Genomic DNA, 19936 nt, shown 5'->3' with positions numbered 1-19936 from the left:
ACACTTGGATCAAACAAGCTTTGGCTTCAGTCACAAACAGTGGTGTAGTGGGGATTTTTTAAGTGGGTGTACGCGATTCTGGGATGTTCTATATATACTGTACATACAGAACATCAATCATAGGCTACAACACCAGTTGAACTAAAGTTAAATTTAATGTTTTACTACTACAAAATAATCACAGGCCAACGTTATTAAGCATAACTCGCATTAGAACAATGATCAACAAACATTTCAATAAAAATTGAATGTGGCGTCGGGAGAAGTGGGTGGACGGCGTACCAACGCGTACCACGCCCACTACACCCCTGGTCACAAACATTTCTTGCATTTGGAAGAGTATGTCAAAGAAACACACTTTCCTCCAAGTACCCTTCCCTCCACACTTCCCTCCGACTACTTTTTGAGTAGTGTCAAGGACTGACAACACAGAGAATGGCAAACTCACAAGGCTTTTGAGATGCGACTGGTCAGACTCCAAAGGGTCCCAGGGGAGCCGGAACAGGAATCTGACAGGGCATCCTCACGTCTGTCCAGCACGGTGGCTCTGCACGACAGCCTGGGTAGCTGCAGGGTGCCAGAGAAGAGCCTCTTGACGGCATATCTGACATAGGACTTTTGAAGGAGCTCGGTACAGGAAGCCTGATCCGAAGACCCCCATTGTCGCTGGAAGGCACAGACTGTAGGTTTCAGACTCGGAACAGGAGGCTATGGAACTTAAGACGACAAAGCTGCCTGCATTTAGAACAAGGCCATTCGTTTTGTGTTAAATTTCAGCCAATTTTAAAAAGTGGAAGATGTTTCATCAAACAAAAATGCCTGGTGAGGAATCCTTACAAGGCAGCATGAGGCCATTGCTCATATCACCTACTTTTTGGTCAAATGCTTCTTTTTTTTTTCGAGAAAACTGTGTGGTTTTATAACAACAAAAAGCAGAGAAAGACCCGTGCAATGACAAACAGAAGGACGACTATGAGGCCAATATTTTCTGCTTTTGGGACACCCCAAACTATAAAACATTCAAAACAAGACCGAGAAAGTGATTTGGATGGTAAAATAGTCTATTTTCAAATATACAACCAAGAAGCACATTGTGAGCGAAGCAGACTCACCACAAGGCTTAAGTTGGATGTCAGTGGCTTTTGTTTTACATGGCATTCACCATCATCTTGATCGTGACGCACTTTTCACTACCATATAATGCAGCGGTCCCCAAACCTTTTTGCCCCACGGACCGGATTCATGTCAGACATTATTTTCAGGAACCGGCATTTAATATGTGGCGGATAAATACAACAAAATAATATTATATGACCTGCCTGAAAACTGTGGTACAGTATTTTCTAAACATAATAATAAACATGATCATGACACGAGGAACGTCCTATCTTGCAGCAACACTCTCTGGTCGCTATGGTAATGTTTAAACGTGCCTTCAAAATAAGATACACCGCAAATACAAAGTGCGTGACGAATACGACTCACCATCGCTGCATATTGCGCAGAGTGGGCTTGATGCGTGGGAATCTCCCGTTGTGATAAATCTGTATCTTAAGTAAGACTCCTGACACTGTCTATTAAATGTAGCCTTCTTTTTCTTGAAAGTCGTAGGCTCCTCTACTGTCTCCTGGCTGTGCCTTTTCCACCTCGCAAAGACGTTTGTTTTTTTACTCATTTTGCTAGCTCCTAGGTTTCATTTTAGTGGTCACCTATGACGTGACCGAGAAACGCGCCTTGACCTGCGTCAAAAGGGGCACACTGTATACGGATGTAACAGAGAATCAGTAGTTTTTCAAAATAAAACACCTTTCAGATTCCGAGATGAACAAAACAGAAGTCATGTAAGTTGTTCATTCTTTCTGTGCGGCCTGGTACCGGTTCGCAGCCCAGGAGTTGGGGACCAGTGGTCTAAAGTACGGACAGACTCTCTTCAAATGTCAGGTGACTAAAACTGTCCCGTCTTTTCCATGTGACAAGATAAAATAACTTAAACTCAAAAAGCTTCTTCTTCAACTCAAAAGTTGAACTGATTTAAAATCCAAAGTATAATGCAGTGCGGGAAATCTACCGTCATCTAGTCATTCGTTATTTAGAATCCTGGACTTTACAGACAAGTTGGGACAGATCCTGTGGAAAGCACCGCGTCCTGTTGACAAACATATCTGACAAATAGAATCCTTAGTGGCAGTCAACACTTGGATTCCAGTTGCCAAATATAAAAGTACAGCTGTAAACAAGTTAAGAGTGTCCAAGTATATCTTGTTTTGGTAGCTCCCAAGCATTTGCAGCTTTTGCAAATGAATGGGGTCTTTATATACAGTGTATTGATATTCATATACAGTGATGTGAAAAAGTGTTGGGCACCCTTTCCTGATTTCTTATTTTTTGTCTTTGTCTTATTGTTTGTCACATTTAAATGTTTCGGATCATCACACAAATTTAAACATTCAGTCAAAGATAACACAAGTAAACTCAAAATGCAGTTTTTAAATTAAAGTTTTGATTTTTAAAAGGAAAACAAAATCCAAACCTACATGGCCCTGTGTGAAAAAGTGTTTGCCCGCTCGACCTAATAATTGGTTGGGCCACCCTTAGCAGCAACAGCTGCAATCAAGCGTTTGCGATAACTTGCAATGAGCCTTTCACAGCGCTCTGGGGGAATTTTGGCCCACTCATCTTTGCAGAATTGTTGTAATTCAGCCACATTGGAGGGTTTTCGAGCATGAAACCCCATTTGAAGGTCATGCCACCGCATCTCAATAGAATTCAGATCAGGACTTTGACGAAGCCACTCCAATGTCATTTTGTTTTTCTTCAGCCATTCTGAGGTGGACTTGTTGGTGTGTTTTGGATCATTGTCCTGCTGCAAAACCCAAGTTCGCTTCAGCTTGTGGTCACTAACAGATGTCCTGACATTCTCCTTCAAGATTTTTTGGTACACAGTAGAATTCATGGTTCCATTTATTACATCAAGTCTTACAGGTCCTGAAGTGGCATAACAGCCCAAGACTACCACTACCATATTGGTATAGTTATTTTTATGAAATGCGGTGTTACTCTTAGGCCAGATGTAGTGGACACACACACCTGAAAAGTTCAGCTTTTGTCTTGCCAGTCCACAGAGTATTTTCCCAAAAGTCTTGGGGATCATGAAGATGTTTTTTTGGCAAAACTGAGACGAGCCTCAATGTTCTTTTTTTTCAGCAGTGGTTTTTGTCTTGGAACTCTGCCATGCAGGCCATTTTTGACCAGTCTCTTTCTTATAGTGGAGTCATGAACACTGATCTTAACTCATTCACTCCCAAAGACGTTTTTAAACGTCTTTTCAGACTTGGTCTAGAATTGGCTGGTACCGAATGAGTTAACTAAGGCAAGTCCGGTCTACAGTTCATTGGATGTTGTTGTGGGGTCTTTTGTGACCTCTTCGATGAGCCGTCGCTGCCCTGTTGGCGTAATTTTAGTTGGTCGGCCACTCCTGGGAAGGTTCACAACTGTTCCATGTTTTTGGTTGGATTGTTTTTTCTCTTTTAGTAATAAAGACCTTCCTTTAAAAACTGCATTTTGTGTTTACTTGTGATATCTTTGACTATTCTTTAAATTTTTTGAGGATCTGAAACATTTAAATGTGACAAACGTAAAAAAAAAAAAAAAAAAGGAATCACGAAAGGGGTGACCACTTTTTCACACCACTGTAGTATCAATCTGCTTAACCTTTTGAGAAGATGGCCTTCGTGATGCAGATGGTATCATAGAAGTGACAAGCCTTCAAGAGGTGGCCTTATCTTCAGAGATTTGATTTAACTTCCAACACATGGTGGATTTGGCTCTCAGGCCGTCTGTGCCTGCCGCCACAGTAGCGGTATTTTAAAACCAACAACATGCATCTCGTGACAAAATCACTCGATTTGTTACCAGCACAATCGCCCCCGAGCTTCACGGCATGACGTCACTTGCCATTCGAAACTCATCTTTACAAAAATGCACAGTAAAAGCCTTCCTTCAAAAAGACACAAATACTGACTTGAAATAGATTATTAGTTATTTCAACAGAATTTCCTTTTTAGCACTGAGTTCAATGTACTTTTCTTACCTCTGTGACATTAAAACGTTTGGACGAGTTATTTCTCTTCATGCTGCATCAGGGTAGCAAGACAACTGGGAAGGTGATGGAAAACTTGAGTGACTACATATCAGGCGGTGACTTAGGCTGACCCTTCTGCCGGCGATGCTTTCTTTACCTCCTGACAGTCCTCCAGTTGTAAAAGAAATCCAGTGTCACTTGAGTTACTTTTCTTCTCAAGCCTTTCTGAAGCTGAACAGGTCGAAAACGGGAATCAGTATGCAATGAGTAAAACGGCAAAAAGCACAGCTGAGAGCTGAATGAAAAGTAGCATGCATGGCCGGATAGCGCGCTTAGTGCGGGTTTATCTGACCGGACAATCAGGGGACGTCATGTATGCAGAAGTTCTGGTTAGGCCACAGTGTGCTGCCTAAAATCTTCCACGAAACATGTACAGAAAAACAAAGTGGCACATGAATTTTTTATTCCAATAATCTTAGAAGAGGCTTCATATTGAAACATTTCTATTAGATCTTTACAGGCATCCATAAGGTGTGCTGTAATTGTAATTGGATTTTTATACTTCTGCATGTTTTTGTTTCATTGAATATATCTCCCGAGGTGGCATAAAAAGGACTTATGAACGTGCATGTTGATGTCCTTAGAATATCATTACCCATTGTTAATTATTCCAGAACTCTGTGACTATTTCTGGCATGTGCGTTATGTGCGAACAGACGGCGCAGCATTGGTGGGGGGGCAGCAATGCTTGAGGTCAACCATGTCCCAGGAATGTTCAATCTAATCCTTAAGATAAAGGAATAGAAGCACACTGGGAAACAAAGCTAGAATTATTGCAGTATTTATGTTTTTCCTCCGCCCTTTGTGCAATGCAAGATTTATTTATATTTATTTTTTCTGTTTGTTTACATAATTCTAAACAGCTTCTTCCATTATCTTACTTGTGCACTGAATTATGAACGGAAACTAGTGCGCCGCCAAAAAGATGTTCAAATGGCTTTATGGCAAGCTGTTAGGAGCATTTAATCTATATCTTTGATGTCCATCTTAAGGTCCATGTATGAGTCATCACGAGCAGGACTACTACATGTACTAATGAGGTAAAAGGTTGCACTGGTTGACATCTATGCGCTACCTGTACTACTAGTGAAGCACTGCATGTTATCTAGTTGAATGTAATATCATCACTAGAAGTACTAGCAGCACATAGTAGCCAACTTCCATTTGTGTGCAGCATAACAGGCTGCTTCACCATGTTTGCTTTGAACTCTCCGCTCCACTAACTGAGTTGAGTTTGCAGACTTCAGAGCCCTCCTGTGTTTCAATTCCAAGTAGCATTTCTTGAATGTACTTTGGACAAAAATCATTCAGCGATTTATAGACCATTATCAGTACTAAAGTTTATTCCATAGCTGACTGGGAGCAGCCAGTGTAAAGCCTTTAGAACCAGAGTAACACATTCTGATCTCTTTGTTCTGGGAGAATGCAAGCTGCAGCTGTTTGATGCTCTTTTGAGGGAGTCCAATCAGAAGACCATGACAAGAATCAAGTCTACTGGAGATAAAAGTATGAAAGAGCTTCTCTTATAAATTAGAAGTAATCGCGCAAATAGCACATGTAACCAAAGCTGGATATTGTGTAAAAGCTCAATCAGTTTGCAATACTCTAAGTGAGTAAAAACAATACGTTTTAGCATGGCCTTTTATCGCCGAAGTAGCCACACCTGAAGCAGAGTCAGAATCGAGCCACTAATTGTAAAGCGCCATCAGATCTTCTGTGTTTAAGGCCAACATTTCCACAGACCACAGGCTTGATGCCCTGCAAACACACAGTCAAGAGGTCAAAGGGCAAAGTCTTGAGACAAGAACTGTCCACGCTGTGAATTTAATGAGGCAACAAGTGTCTACCTTGTACATGCTGCAGATAAGCGGGAAGAGAGAAGTTGTAGCCTTCTTCTGCAGGTCATCTGTGTGTGCCTGGAAGATTGTTTCAATTCGAAAAGGGCACTCAACAGGAGGGAATGGGGAACAAAACACTCACAAAAAGATAGTACAGTATAAGATGGTATATCACTACTAGAGCACGACACAGAATTATAAACATTGTACTGAATATTTAAATGCAAGGCATACTTTGTTTGAAAAACACCGCCAGTGCTAAAGCTAAAGTCTGTGAAAATCCCATTGACATGCTACCAGCAAATTAGCATCTTGGTTGTAGAAACATTGCCAATGCTAATGCTAGCAGACATGCTCATAGAAAATTTGCATTGAGGTCTGGGAGTGATATTCCTTCAAATAATGAACATCCACACCCACCTAATATAGTAGTAGCACATTTTTGGAATGTGGGAGGAAAGCAGGCAACCCAGAGAAAACCCACAAATGCACAAGGAGAACATGCAAACTCCACACAGCCTATCCCATCTTTTTTTTTATTGCTATTATTCTATATTTTCATATTTTACTTTGCTACTAATTTACTTTCTAATTCTTCTTTCAAGTTTTAGTTATACGATACAATACAACTTTATTTATTTAGCGCATTTCACAAGAGCTGCAGCTGTAACAAAAGACTTAAGATACAACATTAACATAAAGTGAAAACAGTAAATGAAAACACAAATTCATTGTATTCACTCCTTTACGGTAGACGGCAGAAAACAAGTGACAGTCTCAATAAAGATGTCTCTTAAAAAAAAGCTTGCCTAATCGTTAATGGCAGGCCATTCCAAAGAGAGGGACCAGCAACGGAAAAGGCTCGATCCCCTCTGAGCCTCCGCTTAGTTCTTGGTACCTCTAATAATGTCTGGGCCGCAGACCTGAGGCACCGGGCAGGTGCGTAGGGGCGGAAGAGCCCAGAAAGGTAAGGTGGGGAGAGGCCATTTAATGATTCGAAAACAAATAATAGGATCTTGAAAAAGAACTCGAAAATGTACTGGCAGCCAGTGAAGGGAAGCCAGAATTGGCATTAGGTGCTCCCTCTTACGAGCTTCAGTTAGGAGGCGGGTAGCAGTATTTTGGACCAACTAGAGACACTTGATGGAGGACTGGTTGAACCCAAAATAAAGTCTATTTCCGTAATCTAGTATTTGGAATGGAGTTTTGGTAAATACAAGGTTTTGAAATCAATTAATAGTCATGTTTATTAATGATGATTTCAATATTAATCATTCAATAATGATATCAATAATTGTTGCTGGGGTTTTTTTTCCCAGAACACTACATTGGAGTCAGGTTCTATCTCCAGTATATACTATGTGGACTGGGAAGGTAGTGTTCAGACCAGTGAGGAAGGGATGCAACAAGCAGCAGCAAAGCTCACCCCATTAATGGTCAACCAGGGTACAAACTGGTGCGGAGGATCCAAAGAGTTAGTCCTCAACGCGTTCTGATGCATCAGCTGGTTTCCAACATCTCCATCCACGCAGCTCATGAGGCGCTCCCAGCTCAGTTTGGGACTGTACAGATGAACACACTAGACGCAAGTCAGCAAATTAGGACATATTAGAGATGAGGCATGGAGCAAGAAGGGTCGCCCAATGTTCCAAATAGGAATGGGTGGAACTAACTAACTAACTAAGAGATGAGAAAGGATTTTAAGATGGAGTAAACCAAATGTTTCTTACACTCTTGGCAGCTGCGATGACATCAGTGGAGGCCTCCATACAGAAGATGATGAGGAAGGCATTGTCGGTCATGTTCAACAAACACGTCTGACAAAACAGAAAATAGACTTGCTAAAACTCTTCAAGTGAAAATTTACAAAACGTCAACCAGCATTCTAAATGCGAAAAATTTCCTTTTTCACAAATATGGTGATTGACAGAGAGGTTGAGCGACATGAAGCTTTACCTGAATCATGTTGCCAAGGCACTCCTGTTCTCCATGTTGGCACTTAAATATATACTTGCGCTCACTGGGTATCTCCTGGTGGGCAAAAACATGAACTCTAAAAGAATATGAAATTACACAATTATTGTTCCCCGACCACTGCATTAATTTCATCCATCCATCCAATTTTCAGACGACATGACTAACGAGGGTTCATGCGTGGGTTGGAGTCCAAACCATACGACTTTGGGTGAGAGTCGGGGTACACCCTTTCGACCAAGAGTGCCCTTCCAGTCGATCACAATAGTTCATGGACTGGTCCCAAGTCGACCGCGAGGGGTGTAGGGGGAAATGGGGTGGTGTGTGTGCGTGTGCGTGTGTGTGTGTGTGTTATAGTTACTGATGGTGCCACGCTCCACTTGCATGACTTGTGTGTGAGAAGCTTGGGATTGGTTCCCACACACAAGACGGTGTGAATGTGGCTATGAATGGTTGTTTTTCTCTAGCTGTGCCATGCCGCTGACTGGTGACCAGTTCAGGGTGTATCCTATCTTCTGCCTGAGGTTAGCTCGGATAGGGTCGAGCAAACCCCCGCGACCCAGTTCAGGAGAAGCAGTGTTGAAAATGGATGGATGGATATGCATGTCATTAATATATATTTTTGTGCTAGTGTACACTGCACCCTAAGCATCCTATCGGTTTCACTTTCACCAAAAAGGTATGAGAGTAAGTCAAAAATTACCTGCACTTTATGCAACAGCGTGCACTTGTGTTTAAGTTCCATGAAACTTTCCCTGCATGCGGGAACTTGTGTGTCACGTGATCGTGATCAGGTAAGATATTTGCTGGAACGATCGTTAGACGTGTTTGTTTCAGTCGTTCCACTGGCAGAATGCAGTGATCCGATTTTTATGGTCAGAAGTTGTGTCAGGGATGGAAACTGTGTGTACGAGTGGATTGAAGAGTTTAAAAGTGGCCGGACAAGTGTGGACCGCACAGAAGGAGCAGGATGTCCATTAACCTCGACCATTAACGAAGACAATGAACAAGTTCATTCCTTTGAGGTACAGCTGTATATGAGATTAAGCTGCTGAAATAAAATCAGCAGGTTGCCTACAATTCACATCTCCGGGCCGTGGTAATGCTCCCATGACAATACCAGAGTGGTACTGCAACCAGTGCATGGACACGTGTACCTGCGCGTTGCCGAAGGGAACCAGACGGACACACAGAATGTCCTGCAGCAGCACCCATGTGGGGTACAGCACCTGTGTCAGATACAGAATGCAGTCGGGACACAGACTCTCGTAGTAGACATCCAAGTGGACAGGCTCCCCTGCCTGATGAGAATTGGTCAAGTTAGTGTGGAGACACTGTTTCAACACCTGCATAAAGAGGCAAACGTTTTCCATGAGTGTACATAATGGTGTATTTGATACATAGTGAGAAGAAAAAGCCCACAACGCTGTTATTGTGATGCAAAAAAATAAAATAAAAAATCTAATCAAGAGATATTTGAAATGTTTTAAAAACATTGTACAGCACTTTGAGTTGCATTCTTATGTATGAAAAGTGCTATAATTAATAACGTTTGATTGATTGATTGATCATTTCGCCACCATTAATATGACCTCTGACCTGGACCTACAACTCAAATTATTTTATTTACGTTACTGATTTATCTTTCTGAGAAACAATAAAAATAGCTCACCAGTGAATAGCACAACTGTGATGTTTTTCTCAGAATGCTGAAATAATATTCAATTGAAAATGTGAAGACTTGCAGATATTTACGGAATAAAATGTTAAATGAATGAAATGTGTATATGTATAGATAGATCAATAGATAGATACATACACACACACGAGGGTAAATTGGATTTTTTTTTTTTGTCGTTACACGCAATACTAACGTTGGGGGCGATGTTTTACCGAGATATAAACACATCCAAAATCAAGATTATAGGATTATTAAAACGTTAAAAGGTTAATAAAGGGGGCATTAATCTCACCCCACACTGAACGGCAGAGTTGGGAGACGAACAGCACTGCGCCAGAGTGTAAGGACGTGACGAAGACAGAGAACTAAAGTGTACGATTAAAGTCAACATAAACGGCAAATCAGCCTTCATTTTCTAACACTAAACTGTCTAATAACTAGTGATGTGCTCCACGGTTCGAATCCCTGAAGCGTGTGTTCTAGACTTGGCTCTAGCAGTCGTCGCACACACGTCTTCCTTGGCTTCCTAAGCTAACGACATTTCCCCCGGCATCCATACGGTTAGGGCTTTCAAAGTAAAAGCAAAACAGCTATTACCACATCTCCCTTTCTAGAACACTGAACAGACATATCTGTGGAAGCAAATATTGTTAACCAAATTCTGGATATTCAACAAACCTACTTTTCCACAACTTTGGATATTCAACAATCCTTCTGTTTCACCTCTTTTTTTTTTCCACAACCCCCCCCCCCCCCACCCCACAGTTCAAAAGTCCAGTCTGTGAGGTTCTCGCACCACTCTGCCACACCTAGTGGTATGACCCTGAGTGTGTGCAAGGACAGGTGTGTGACGGATGGTTGTGTGGCCCTCGGGCGGTGCTGGACGTGATGTGGGGCGTGTTCTGGAGAACCCACGGTAGGCTCACTTGGTTGTGGTGCAGTGCTGCGTGTCAGTGTGTGAGGTGTGTGTCGAACAGTCTCTGGAAAAGGGACAAGATGGTGTCTATTCCTCCTGAGGGTGCCTGAAGGGCTCTCCACGACGTATGAACGTGGGGCTGAGTGGGAGGAAACCACTGTGCCTTGAGACTTTGCATCAGTGATCCACACTGGTTGTCCTGGAGTGAGTTGACTCAGATCTCTCACACGGTGTCTGTCGTTGAAACTTGTAGTGTCTTTGTCTTTACCTCTCTTCTCCCTTTCTTTCGCTGCAACGACAGTGCTGTCCGGATGTTCTGGGTCGAGAAGAGAAGGATGCAGGGGCACTGGGGTGCGCAGTCTTCTGCCCATGAGGAGTTGCGTAGGACTGTACCCGTTTGCGATCGGTGTAGCTCTATACGCCAACAGAGCCAGATACGGATCCTGAGCCTTCTTTAGCAGCTTTTTCACAGTCTGCACGTGACGCTCCGCCTCCCCGTTACCCTGAGAAAACCCAGGGCTGCTCGTAGTGTGGGTGAACCCGTAGGCTGCAACAAAGTCCTTGAACTCTCGACTGGAGTATTGAGGGGCATTGTCTGAAACAAAGATTTCAGGCACTGCGTGCCTAGCAAATATCGATTTGAGATGCACAATAATATTCTGAGATCGAGTGGGAGTTAGTTTGGCAATCTCTACAAACCTAGAATAATAGTCCACTACTAGCAGGTAGGTCTCGTGGTCGAGTGAGAATAGATCAGAACCTACTTTTTGCCAAGGTCTGTGTGGGAGTTCACCGGCTATCAATGGCTCCACAGGGTTGGCATGCTCTTTGATGCATGTGGTGCAATTTCTCACCAGCTCGTTTAGTTTGCTGCTCAATCCTGGCCACCGTACCGCCTCTCTGGCCCGCTGAGGGTCACCCCCTGGTGTCCCTCATGTATTGCGTCGAGGACAGAATTGCGCATTGCTGTGGGAATAACTAGTCTGGAGCCTCTGAGCAGTAGTCCATCGTGTACTGGAAGCAAGGCTCTATCAGGCCAGTAAGCCTTAACTGGAGCTGTCAGCTTGGCCCTGTCAGGCCATTTTTTTTGACAGTATGACATGACCTCTGAGCAAACGCTGTCTTCCCGCAGATGTTCTCAGTTGTGTCATGTACGTTGAGCTGGCTGGCATGCTAACGATGATTTCATCCACGTAGATGTTTGGCTCTTCTATTAAGTCTTTGTCTGCCCGTTTCAGGCTTGAGTTTTTGCGGACAGGTGAGCGTGAGAGTGTGTCGGCTGTAAACAGTTCTTTGCCAGGGGTGTGTGAGATAGTGTAACTGTACCTCATGAGTCTTAGTCGGAATCGCTGGATTCTGGGAGGAAGCTCAGGAAGTGCCTGGTGACCGAGCAGGCTGACAAGTGGCTTGTGGTCGGTCTCTACGGCAAAATGTCTCCCAATAAGGAAATCCCAGAAACGCTCGCACCCCCAAGTCACTCCTAGCGCTTCGTTCTCCACCTGGGCGTACCTCTGTTCCATCTCTGTCATTGCACGTGATGCGTACGTGACCGGTTTCCACTGCACTTCCTCCTTCTGTAGGAGGACTGCTCCCAGTCCGTATGACGAGGCATCCGCCGACAGCTTCAGCTCTTTGTTGGGGTCGTAAAGTGTCAGTACTGGCAGTGATGTGAGATCATTTTTCAGCTGATCAAACGCTCTCTGTTGTGCACATCCCCAGACCCACTGATTCTTCTTTGAGAGAAGGTCTCTCAACGGCTTGTCTTTTTCCGCCAGGCCTGGAATGTACTTTCCCAGCTGATTTAGCATTCCCAGGAAGCTACGAACCTCTCCTGTATTGGACGGCTCTCTTATGGACATGACAGCCTTTACCTTGTCTGGGTCTGGCTGCACTCCGTCTGCGGACAGAATATGACCCAGAAACTTGACTTCACTTTTTCCCAGCTCACACTTCTCCATGTTAAGCGTGACCCGGCTTCCTGGAGCTTGTTGAGAACTGTGTGTAGTCTGATGTCGTGGTCTTGTTGATCTCTACCCCATATGAGGATATCATCCATGTGGCATACGACTCCCTGCAGCCCGTCGATGATCATGGACATGAGTCGCTGAAAATGTTCTGGGGCTGACGCAATGCCGAAGAGCAATCTGTTAAAGCGGAAGCGGCCAAAGGGAGTTATGAATGTGGTGTATAATGACGATTCAGGGGACAATGGGATTTGCCAGAATCCTCTATTGGCATCCAATTTGCTGAAGACCTTTGCTCCTGCCAGGGAGCCGATAGTCTGCTCCACAGACGGCAGTATGTATCTCTCTCTGCAGACCGCTTCGTTGAGGCGTGTGAGGTCGACGCAGATGTGCACTGAGACGTTCTTTGTGGGCACAGGAACCATGCCGGAACACCAGTCCGTTGGCTCTTCCACTCTGGATATGACACCAATGTCTTCCATTCACTTGAGCTCCTCTTTCACTTTTCCAAGTAAAGGGATAGGGACTCGTCTTGGTGTGGACAGGGAGTAGGGAATGGCGTCTGGCCTGAGCTTGATAGTGTATGGCTGCTGCATCATTCCTAAACCCTGACACACTTTTGGGTAGGCGTCTTCCATTTCAGACTAGTCTATGGTGTCTGCTCTGTAGACTAGTTTAAGCTTAACGCTTGCTGGTCTGCTTAACAAGGCTACACTTAAGTCATTGACAACATAAATCTCTTCCTGTATCACTCGCTCCCCCTTGCATAGTGACTCACTGTATCTGCCTAACACAGATAGGGGCATTCGACCTGGGCCAAATAGTGGTCTGTCGGTTTCGACTAACTGAGAGGCGCCCCCTGTAATGGCATGGTAGATATGGGCCGGAATAACTGAGACGTCAGCTCCTGTGTCAATCTTAAATTTTACTTTGTGGTTTCTAATAGTCAAATCAGCAAACCATGGGTCTTATCCTGCATCTACCGAGCCAAGGAATAAGGGAGTGTCCTCATTACAGTCTGTCTCTACAACATGTACTGTTTTGGTAGACTTACAAACTTTGCTGTAATGGCCTCGCTTTCCACATGCGTGACATGTGACATCTCTAGCTGGGCATTGTGCTTTGGCATGACTGGGTGACTCTCCACATCTGTAGCATGCCTGACCATCCGATGATGATGGCTGTGGCTTTGCTGATGAGTGCTTTGGGTGTTCAGGGGTCTTGTGTATTAATGGTTTTTGTTTTCTTCCTTTTGTTACTGCATCAATGTCCATCATACCTCCTCCTCTGAGGTCGTTTTGCTGCTTTTTTATTATTTCTGACTGTCTTGCCATGTTGATTTGTTTTTTACAGCATCAAACCTGCGTCTAGCTGCATCCTCTCAGATAAACTGGTGTCTCTCAGCCCCACCACGATGCGGTCCCTTATTAACTCGTCGTGGAGTGCTCCGTATTTGCAGTTTTCCGCCGGAGTATACAGTGCAGTAATGAATACGTCAACAGCCTCACCTGGTTGCTGCACTCTCTGATTGAATTTAGCTCTCTCATATATCACGTTCCTTCTGGGTACAAAGTACGTTCCGAGCGTGTTCTTTACCGAGGTGTATTGCTGTCTCTGTGCGTCGGTTAAATCTTGCCCTTGCAGGATGTCGTCTGCTTCATCCCCCATGCAGTAAATTAGCGTGTTCACCTGGTTAGCATCTGTGCTAAGATGAAGGTTGCTGGCCAGTCTGAATCTCTCGAACCTGCGTATCCACCGTTCCCAATTTTGAGGCTTTGAGAAGTCAAATGCTTCCGGTGGTTGTATGGAGAACGTAGCGCTCGGAGGAAAGTTGGCATTCGTCGGTAGCTGAGGAGTTTGTTGCTGCCGTGGCACTGCTGCGGCCCCGTTGTTGCCGTCTTCGGACATCTTTTTTTTTGGTTTTCAGCTCCAAAGGTTGCTCTTCGTGCTCTTCTTCCCGCTGTCCGACCTCTGACACAATGTCGTAATGTGGGTAAATAAGATGCAGTCGGTTTCAAGCAAGCAACAGTTTATTCTAGACTTGGCTCTAGCAGTCGTCGCACACAAGTCTTCCTAAGCTAACGACATTTCCCCCGGCATCCATACTGTTAGGGCTTTCAAAGTAAAAGCATAACAGCTATTACCACATTCAGAGCATGATTTACACCCCACCATTTTATTGCAGGCACCAAGCATGTTATACATTTTCCTGTCCACATGATGGCGTAGTCGAGGAAATGTTTCATCTTGAAGCCCCGAAGCGTGTGTGAAGTATTTCCCTGCAGGGCTTCACTGCTTTATGGGGGTTCATTTTGCCATCACGACTAATAACTGAAGCAAAAAAATGCCGTGACAACTTTTATAAGTTCTCAGCCAGCATTTCCCTGTTTTTGCACTTCAACCTCAGTGGTTGGCTGACGATGACGTGACGTAGACAGCGTCTCCATTAGCTCAGTGAAATTCAATCATGCGGTGGGAGAGAATCGGAGCGACGCCTTGTGTCGAGTAAAAACATCCTCGTCAAAAAAAGTGGAGCCACAAAATGGATAAGCATCCAGCCATTATCTGATCTGCCTCTCCTCACATGGTTCGTGGGTGTGGTGGAGGCTATACCAGCAGTCTTTGGGCAGGAGGCGGGGTCCATCCTGAACTGGTTGCCAGCCAATCGCAGGGCACACATAGACAAACAACCATTCGCACTCACAATTACACTTATGCACATTTTAGAATGATCAATCAACTTTCCTGGGATGCTTTTGGAATGTGGGCGGCACGGCACAGGCACGGGGAGAACATGCAAACTCCACAGGGGCGGCTGGTGCGGGATTTAAACCCTCAACCTCTGCACTGTGAAGGGGACGTGCTCACGAGTCGATCAACCCAAATGGTTATATTTTTAACAATGTCTTGTTATCAGCAACATACAGAAGTGGAATGACAAGTGCCACCAGAGTGAGCTTTTGTACCACCAGTACCACACTTTGAGAACCACTGTTCTAGATGGTTGTTAATGTGGTTGGAAAAGAAATGCTCTTCTTTCAAAAGGACATTTCTAAGTAAACCCCAAACTATCGCACGGTAGTGTATAGATGATAGTTGAAATAAAGTCTGTACACGCCAAGCGAATGCCAAGACCAAGGTAAATCACTTGAGAATTTTTTTCACCATTGATCTTCTTCTTCTTCTCTTTTCGGATTGTCCCTTTTCAGGGGTTTCCACAGCGAGTCATTAATTTCCATCTTTCCCTGTTCTCTGCATCCTCTACTCTGACTCCAACTACCTGCATTTCTTCCCTCAGGGCATCCATGAATCTCCTCTTTGGCCTTCCTCTCTGTCTCCTACCTGGTAGCTCCATCTCTAACATTCTCCTACTAATGTATCCACTGTCCCACCTCTGTGCATGTCCAAACCATCTCAGTCTGGCCTCTCTAACTTTTTCTCCAAACTTTCCTGTCTGAGTTGTCCCTCTGATGACCTCATTTCTGATCCTGTCCATCCTTGTCACTCCTAAGGAGAATCTCAGCATCTTTAACTCAGCCACCTCTAACTCTGCCTCCTGTCTTTTGCCAATTGCTAGTGTCTCTAGACTGTACATCATGGCTGGTCTCACAACTGTTCTGAAAACTTTTCCCTTCACCTTAGCTGACAGCCTTCTATCACAAATCACTCCTGACACTTTTCTCCAGCTGTTCCATCCTGCCTGCACTCTATTCTTCACTTCTCTTCCACAGCCTCCGCTGCTCTGTACTGTTGATCCTAGGTACTTAAATTCCTGTACCTTCTCCATCTCTGCTCCTTGTAACCTCACCGTTCCACTGGTCTCCCTTTCATTTATGCACATGTACTCTGTATTACTACGACTGCCCTTCATTCCTCTTCTCTCTAGTGCAAACCTCCACCTTTCTAGGTTTCCTTGTAGCTGCTGCCTACTCTCACTATAGATCACAATGTCATCTGCAAACATCATAGTCCAGGGCGACTCCTGTCTGACCTCATCTGTCAATCTATCCATCACCATAGCAAACAAGAAGGGGCTCAGGGCTGATCCTTGATGCAGTCCTACCTCCACCTTGAATCTGAATCAGAATCATCTTTATTGGCCAAGTATGTAGAACACACAAGGAATTTGTCTCTGGTATAACACGCTGCATTAGTATCATCGTAAACAAGGACATGACAAATAGGTATGCAAGGACATTTCGTAATGTAAGTGAACCGTAGTGCGGTGGTACCACCCAGTGACAACTGTGAGACAATGTGCAAAGTATCAAGCAGAGCTAAAGTGAACAGTGGTAGAATACAATACTATGACAGTTTGTACAGTTGGTGTAGAAAATCATTGAACCATTTTAGAGTGACCAGTAGCAGTATTTGTAGTACAAGAAGAGTGACTACGTCAGTGACTGTTTAGGGAGTTAATGGCTAGAGGGAAGAAGCTGTTTAAGTGTCTACTGGATTTGGTGCGCATGGATCTGTAGCGCCTGCCTGAGGGGAGTAGCTGGAAAAGGTGGTGGGCAGGGTGCCGGGGATCCAGGAGGATTTTCCGTGCCCTTGTCTTGATTCTTGCAGTGTGCAAGTCCTCAAGAGTGGGTAGGGCGGTGCCAATGATTTTTTCCGTCGTCCTAACTGTCCGTTGAAGTCGGATTTTGTCCTTTTTTGTGGCGGCCCCAAACCAAACCGTGATGGAAGAACACAGGATTGATTCGATGACTGCCGTGTAGAACTGTCGTAGCGCCTCCTGTGGCAGGCCATGCTTCCTCGGCAGCCTCAGGAAGTACATCCTCTGCTGGGCCCTTTTCAGGATGGAGATGGTGTTGATTTCCCACTTCATGTCCTGGGAGACTGTGATTCCCAGGAACTTGAAGGTCTCGACGGTTGACACAGGGCAGTTGGATAGTGTGAGGGGCAACTGTGGAGAAGAACGTTTCCTGAAGTCCATGATCATCTCTACAGTCTTGAGCGTGTTCAGCCCGAGGTTGTGTCGGCTGCACCAGAGCTCCAGCTGCTCCACTTGTTGGCGGTACGCAGACTCGTCGCCGTCTTTGATGAGACCGATGACCGTGGTGTCGTCTGCGAACTTTATGAGTTTGACAGCTGGATTTGTTGAGGTGCAATTGTTTGTGTAGAGGGAGAAGAGCAGTGGAGAGAGGACACATCCCTGTGGGGTTCCAGTGCTGGTGGTGCGTGTTGTTGATGTTGTTGGTCCCAGTCTCACCTGTTGTGTCCGTCCCGTCAGGAAGCTGAGGATCCACTGGTAGATCGTAGGGGACACACCGAGGTGGAGAAGTTTGGGGGTGAGGAGTTCCGGGATGATGGTGTTGAATGCAGAGCTGAAATCCACAAACAGAATCCTTGCATAGGTCCCTGTGCTGTCGAGGTGCTCGAGGATGTAGTGCAGACCTATGTTGACTGCGTCTTCCACAGACCTGTTTGCCCGGTAGGCAAACTGGAGAGGGTCCAGCAGGGGTCCGGTGACGTTCTTTAGGTGGTTCAGCACAAGGCGTTCAAAGGACTTCATGACCACAGACGTCAGGGCGACAGGCCTATAGTCGTTCAGTTCCGATGTTGCCGATTTCTTGGGAACTGGGATGATGGTAGACTGTTTGAAGCAGGATGGGACCTCACACAGCTCCAGGGATCTGTTGAAGATTTGTGTGAAGACCGGAGCCAGCTGGTCAGCGCAGACTTTCATGCAGGAGGGGGACACTTTGTCAGGCCCCGCAGCTTTTTTGATCTTCTGCTGCTTGAAGAGCCGTCTCACGTCTGTTCGTGGATCTGTAGTGGAGAAAAAGAGGGTGGGGGGGGGGGGGGTAGATAGAGTAGTTTCTGGTAGAGGTGGGTCTATGTGGGAAATGGGGGTGTCCTTTTCAAATCGGCAGAAAAACATGTTTAGTTCATTAGCAAGACCCTTATTGCTCACTGTTTGGGGGGATGGCATTCTATAGTTAGTGATTGCTTTCAGGCCATTCCTCACAGATGTGAGCAGAGAACTGGTTTTTCAGCCTCTCTGCATAGCTTCTCTTAGCGATGTTAATTTCCTTTGTCAATTGGTTTCGGGTATGTTTGTACAGTGCCCGATCTCCACTTCTAAATGCGGCCTCTTTCTCTTTCCTGAGTTTGGGAGTAAACCATGGCTTGTTATTGTTGAAGGAGCGGAAGGACTTCGCTGGTACACACATGTCCTCACAGAAACTGATGTATGATGTTACAGTGTCTGTGTATTCATCCAGTGTGCCCGTTGAAGTTTCAAAGACGCCCCAATCAGTGCAGTCTAAGCATTCTTGTAGAGCTAGCTTTGCTTCATCTGTCCATTTTTTAACAGTCTTAACAACTGGTTTAGCACATTTGAGTTTCTGTCTGTATGTAGGTATTAAGTGGATTAAATTGTGGTCAGAAAGACCCAATGCGGCACGGGCGACCGATCGGTATGAATTTTTGATTGTTGTATAGCAGTGGTCTAGAATGTTGCCTTCTCTGGTGAAACAGTCAATGTGCTGCTTATATCTGGGAAGTTCACGGTTAAGATGTGCTCTATTAAAATCGCCCAAAATGTCTTCTGTCCGTCCAACTGCACACCTCACCACTGTTGTACTATTCTCATACATGTCCTGAACCAACCTTATGTACTTCTCTGCAACCCCTGACTTCCTCATACAGAACCACAATTCCTCTCTTGGCACCCTGTCATAAGCCTTCTCTAAATCTACAAATACGCAGTGCAGCTCCTTCCTACCTTCCCTGTACTTCTCCATCAGCATCCTCAGGGCAAATATTGCATCTGTGGTGCTCTTCCTCGGCATGAAACCATACTGCTGTTCACAAATCTCCACTTCCTGTCTCAACCTGGCTTCAACTACTCTCCCAAACCTTCATCGTATGGCTCATCAACTTTATCCCCCTGTAGTTGCTACAACTCTGTACATCGCCCTTCTTATAAATTGGTACTAGGACACTCTTCCTCCACTCATCAGGAATCTTGTTTGTGTCTAATATTCTATTAAACAACCTAGTCAAAAAATCAACCGACACCTCCCCTAAGCACTTCCATACCTCCACTGGTATGTCATCTGGACATGAAATCCACAAACAGAATCCTTGCATAGGTCCCTCGTCTTACCATTTTTCGTTTCACCATTGATGTGACCTCTAAACTGTACAACTCAATTGAAAAAAAATAACTCGAATCTTTCAAGAGGGGAAGTAAAAACCAACGACTCGGGTAAATGTGGTTGCACAAGTGTGCACACCCTCTTATAACTGGAATGTGGCTGTGTTCCGAATTAACCAATGACATTCAAACTCATGTCGGAGTCAGCACACACCTGCCACCATTTTCGGTGCTTCTGACTAAGCCTGAATAAAGCTCATATGTTCTAGTTGGATTTTGCGTATTTGTATTTGTCTTCAATTTTTTGCATCACA

General features: G+C 44.8%; 2 protein-coding genes and 1 pseudogene across 7 annotated transcripts in view; all 3 read right to left on the bottom strand.

The window, feature by feature from the left end:
* The window catches only part of LOC147195344 (3',5'-cyclic-AMP phosphodiesterase 4C-like), an 81278-nt gene extending 76967 nt beyond the window's left edge, over nucleotides 1–4311 (bottom strand). For all 3 annotated transcript variants that reach the window (XM_086129841.1, XM_086129842.1, XM_086129839.1), the window contains exons 1-3: nucleotides 4239–4311; nucleotides 4091–4155; nucleotides 449–666 (exon numbers count right to left, since the gene is read on the bottom strand). In XM_086129841.1, the coding sequence (XP_085985967.1) occupies nucleotides 449–666; nucleotides 4091–4132 (260 nt within the window). In that variant the 5' untranslated portion in view covers nucleotides 4133–4155; nucleotides 4239–4311. The remainder of the gene's footprint in view (nucleotides 1–448; nucleotides 667–4090; nucleotides 4156–4238) is intronic.
* Nucleotides 4312–5466: 1155 nt separating this feature from the next.
* On the bottom strand, nucleotides 5467–10175 carry LOC147195343 (gamma-interferon-inducible lysosomal thiol reductase-like). 4 transcript variants are annotated; one of them, XM_086129844.1, is made up of 8 exons: nucleotides 9927–10175; nucleotides 9111–9299; nucleotides 7936–8010; nucleotides 7710–7796; nucleotides 7406–7558; nucleotides 5989–6057; nucleotides 5805–5899; nucleotides 5467–5632 (listed from the first exon to the last, which is right to left on the bottom strand). In XM_086129844.1, the coding sequence occupies exons 1-7, from the start codon at nucleotides 10044–10046 to the stop codon at nucleotides 5816–5818; spliced, it is 777 nt and encodes a 258-aa protein (XP_085985970.1). In that variant the 5' UTR covers nucleotides 10047–10175; the 3' UTR covers nucleotides 5467–5632; nucleotides 5805–5815. The 4 variants fall into 4 exon arrangements, with proteins under 4 accessions (XP_085985970.1, XP_085985969.1, XP_085985971.1 ...); XM_086129843.1 differs by having other exon boundaries at nucleotides 5467–5899; XM_086129845.1 differs by having other exon boundaries at nucleotides 5467–5899; nucleotides 9111–9254.
* Nucleotides 10176–13618: 3443 nt separating this feature from the next.
* LOC147195342 (uncharacterized) lies at nucleotides 13619–14422 on the bottom strand (annotated as a pseudogene).
* Nucleotides 14423–19936: the final 5514 nt, after the last annotated feature.

Source organism: Hippocampus guttulatus, chromosome 14 (genome assembly GCF_054856545.1).
Source record: "Hippocampus guttulatus isolate MCC_2025c chromosome 14, RoL_Hgut_1.0, whole genome shotgun sequence".
In the NCBI taxonomy this organism is placed as follows: Eukaryota; Metazoa; Chordata; class Actinopteri; order Syngnathiformes; family Syngnathidae; genus Hippocampus; species Hippocampus guttulatus.
This window is presented reverse-complemented; position numbering and strand designations above follow the sequence as displayed.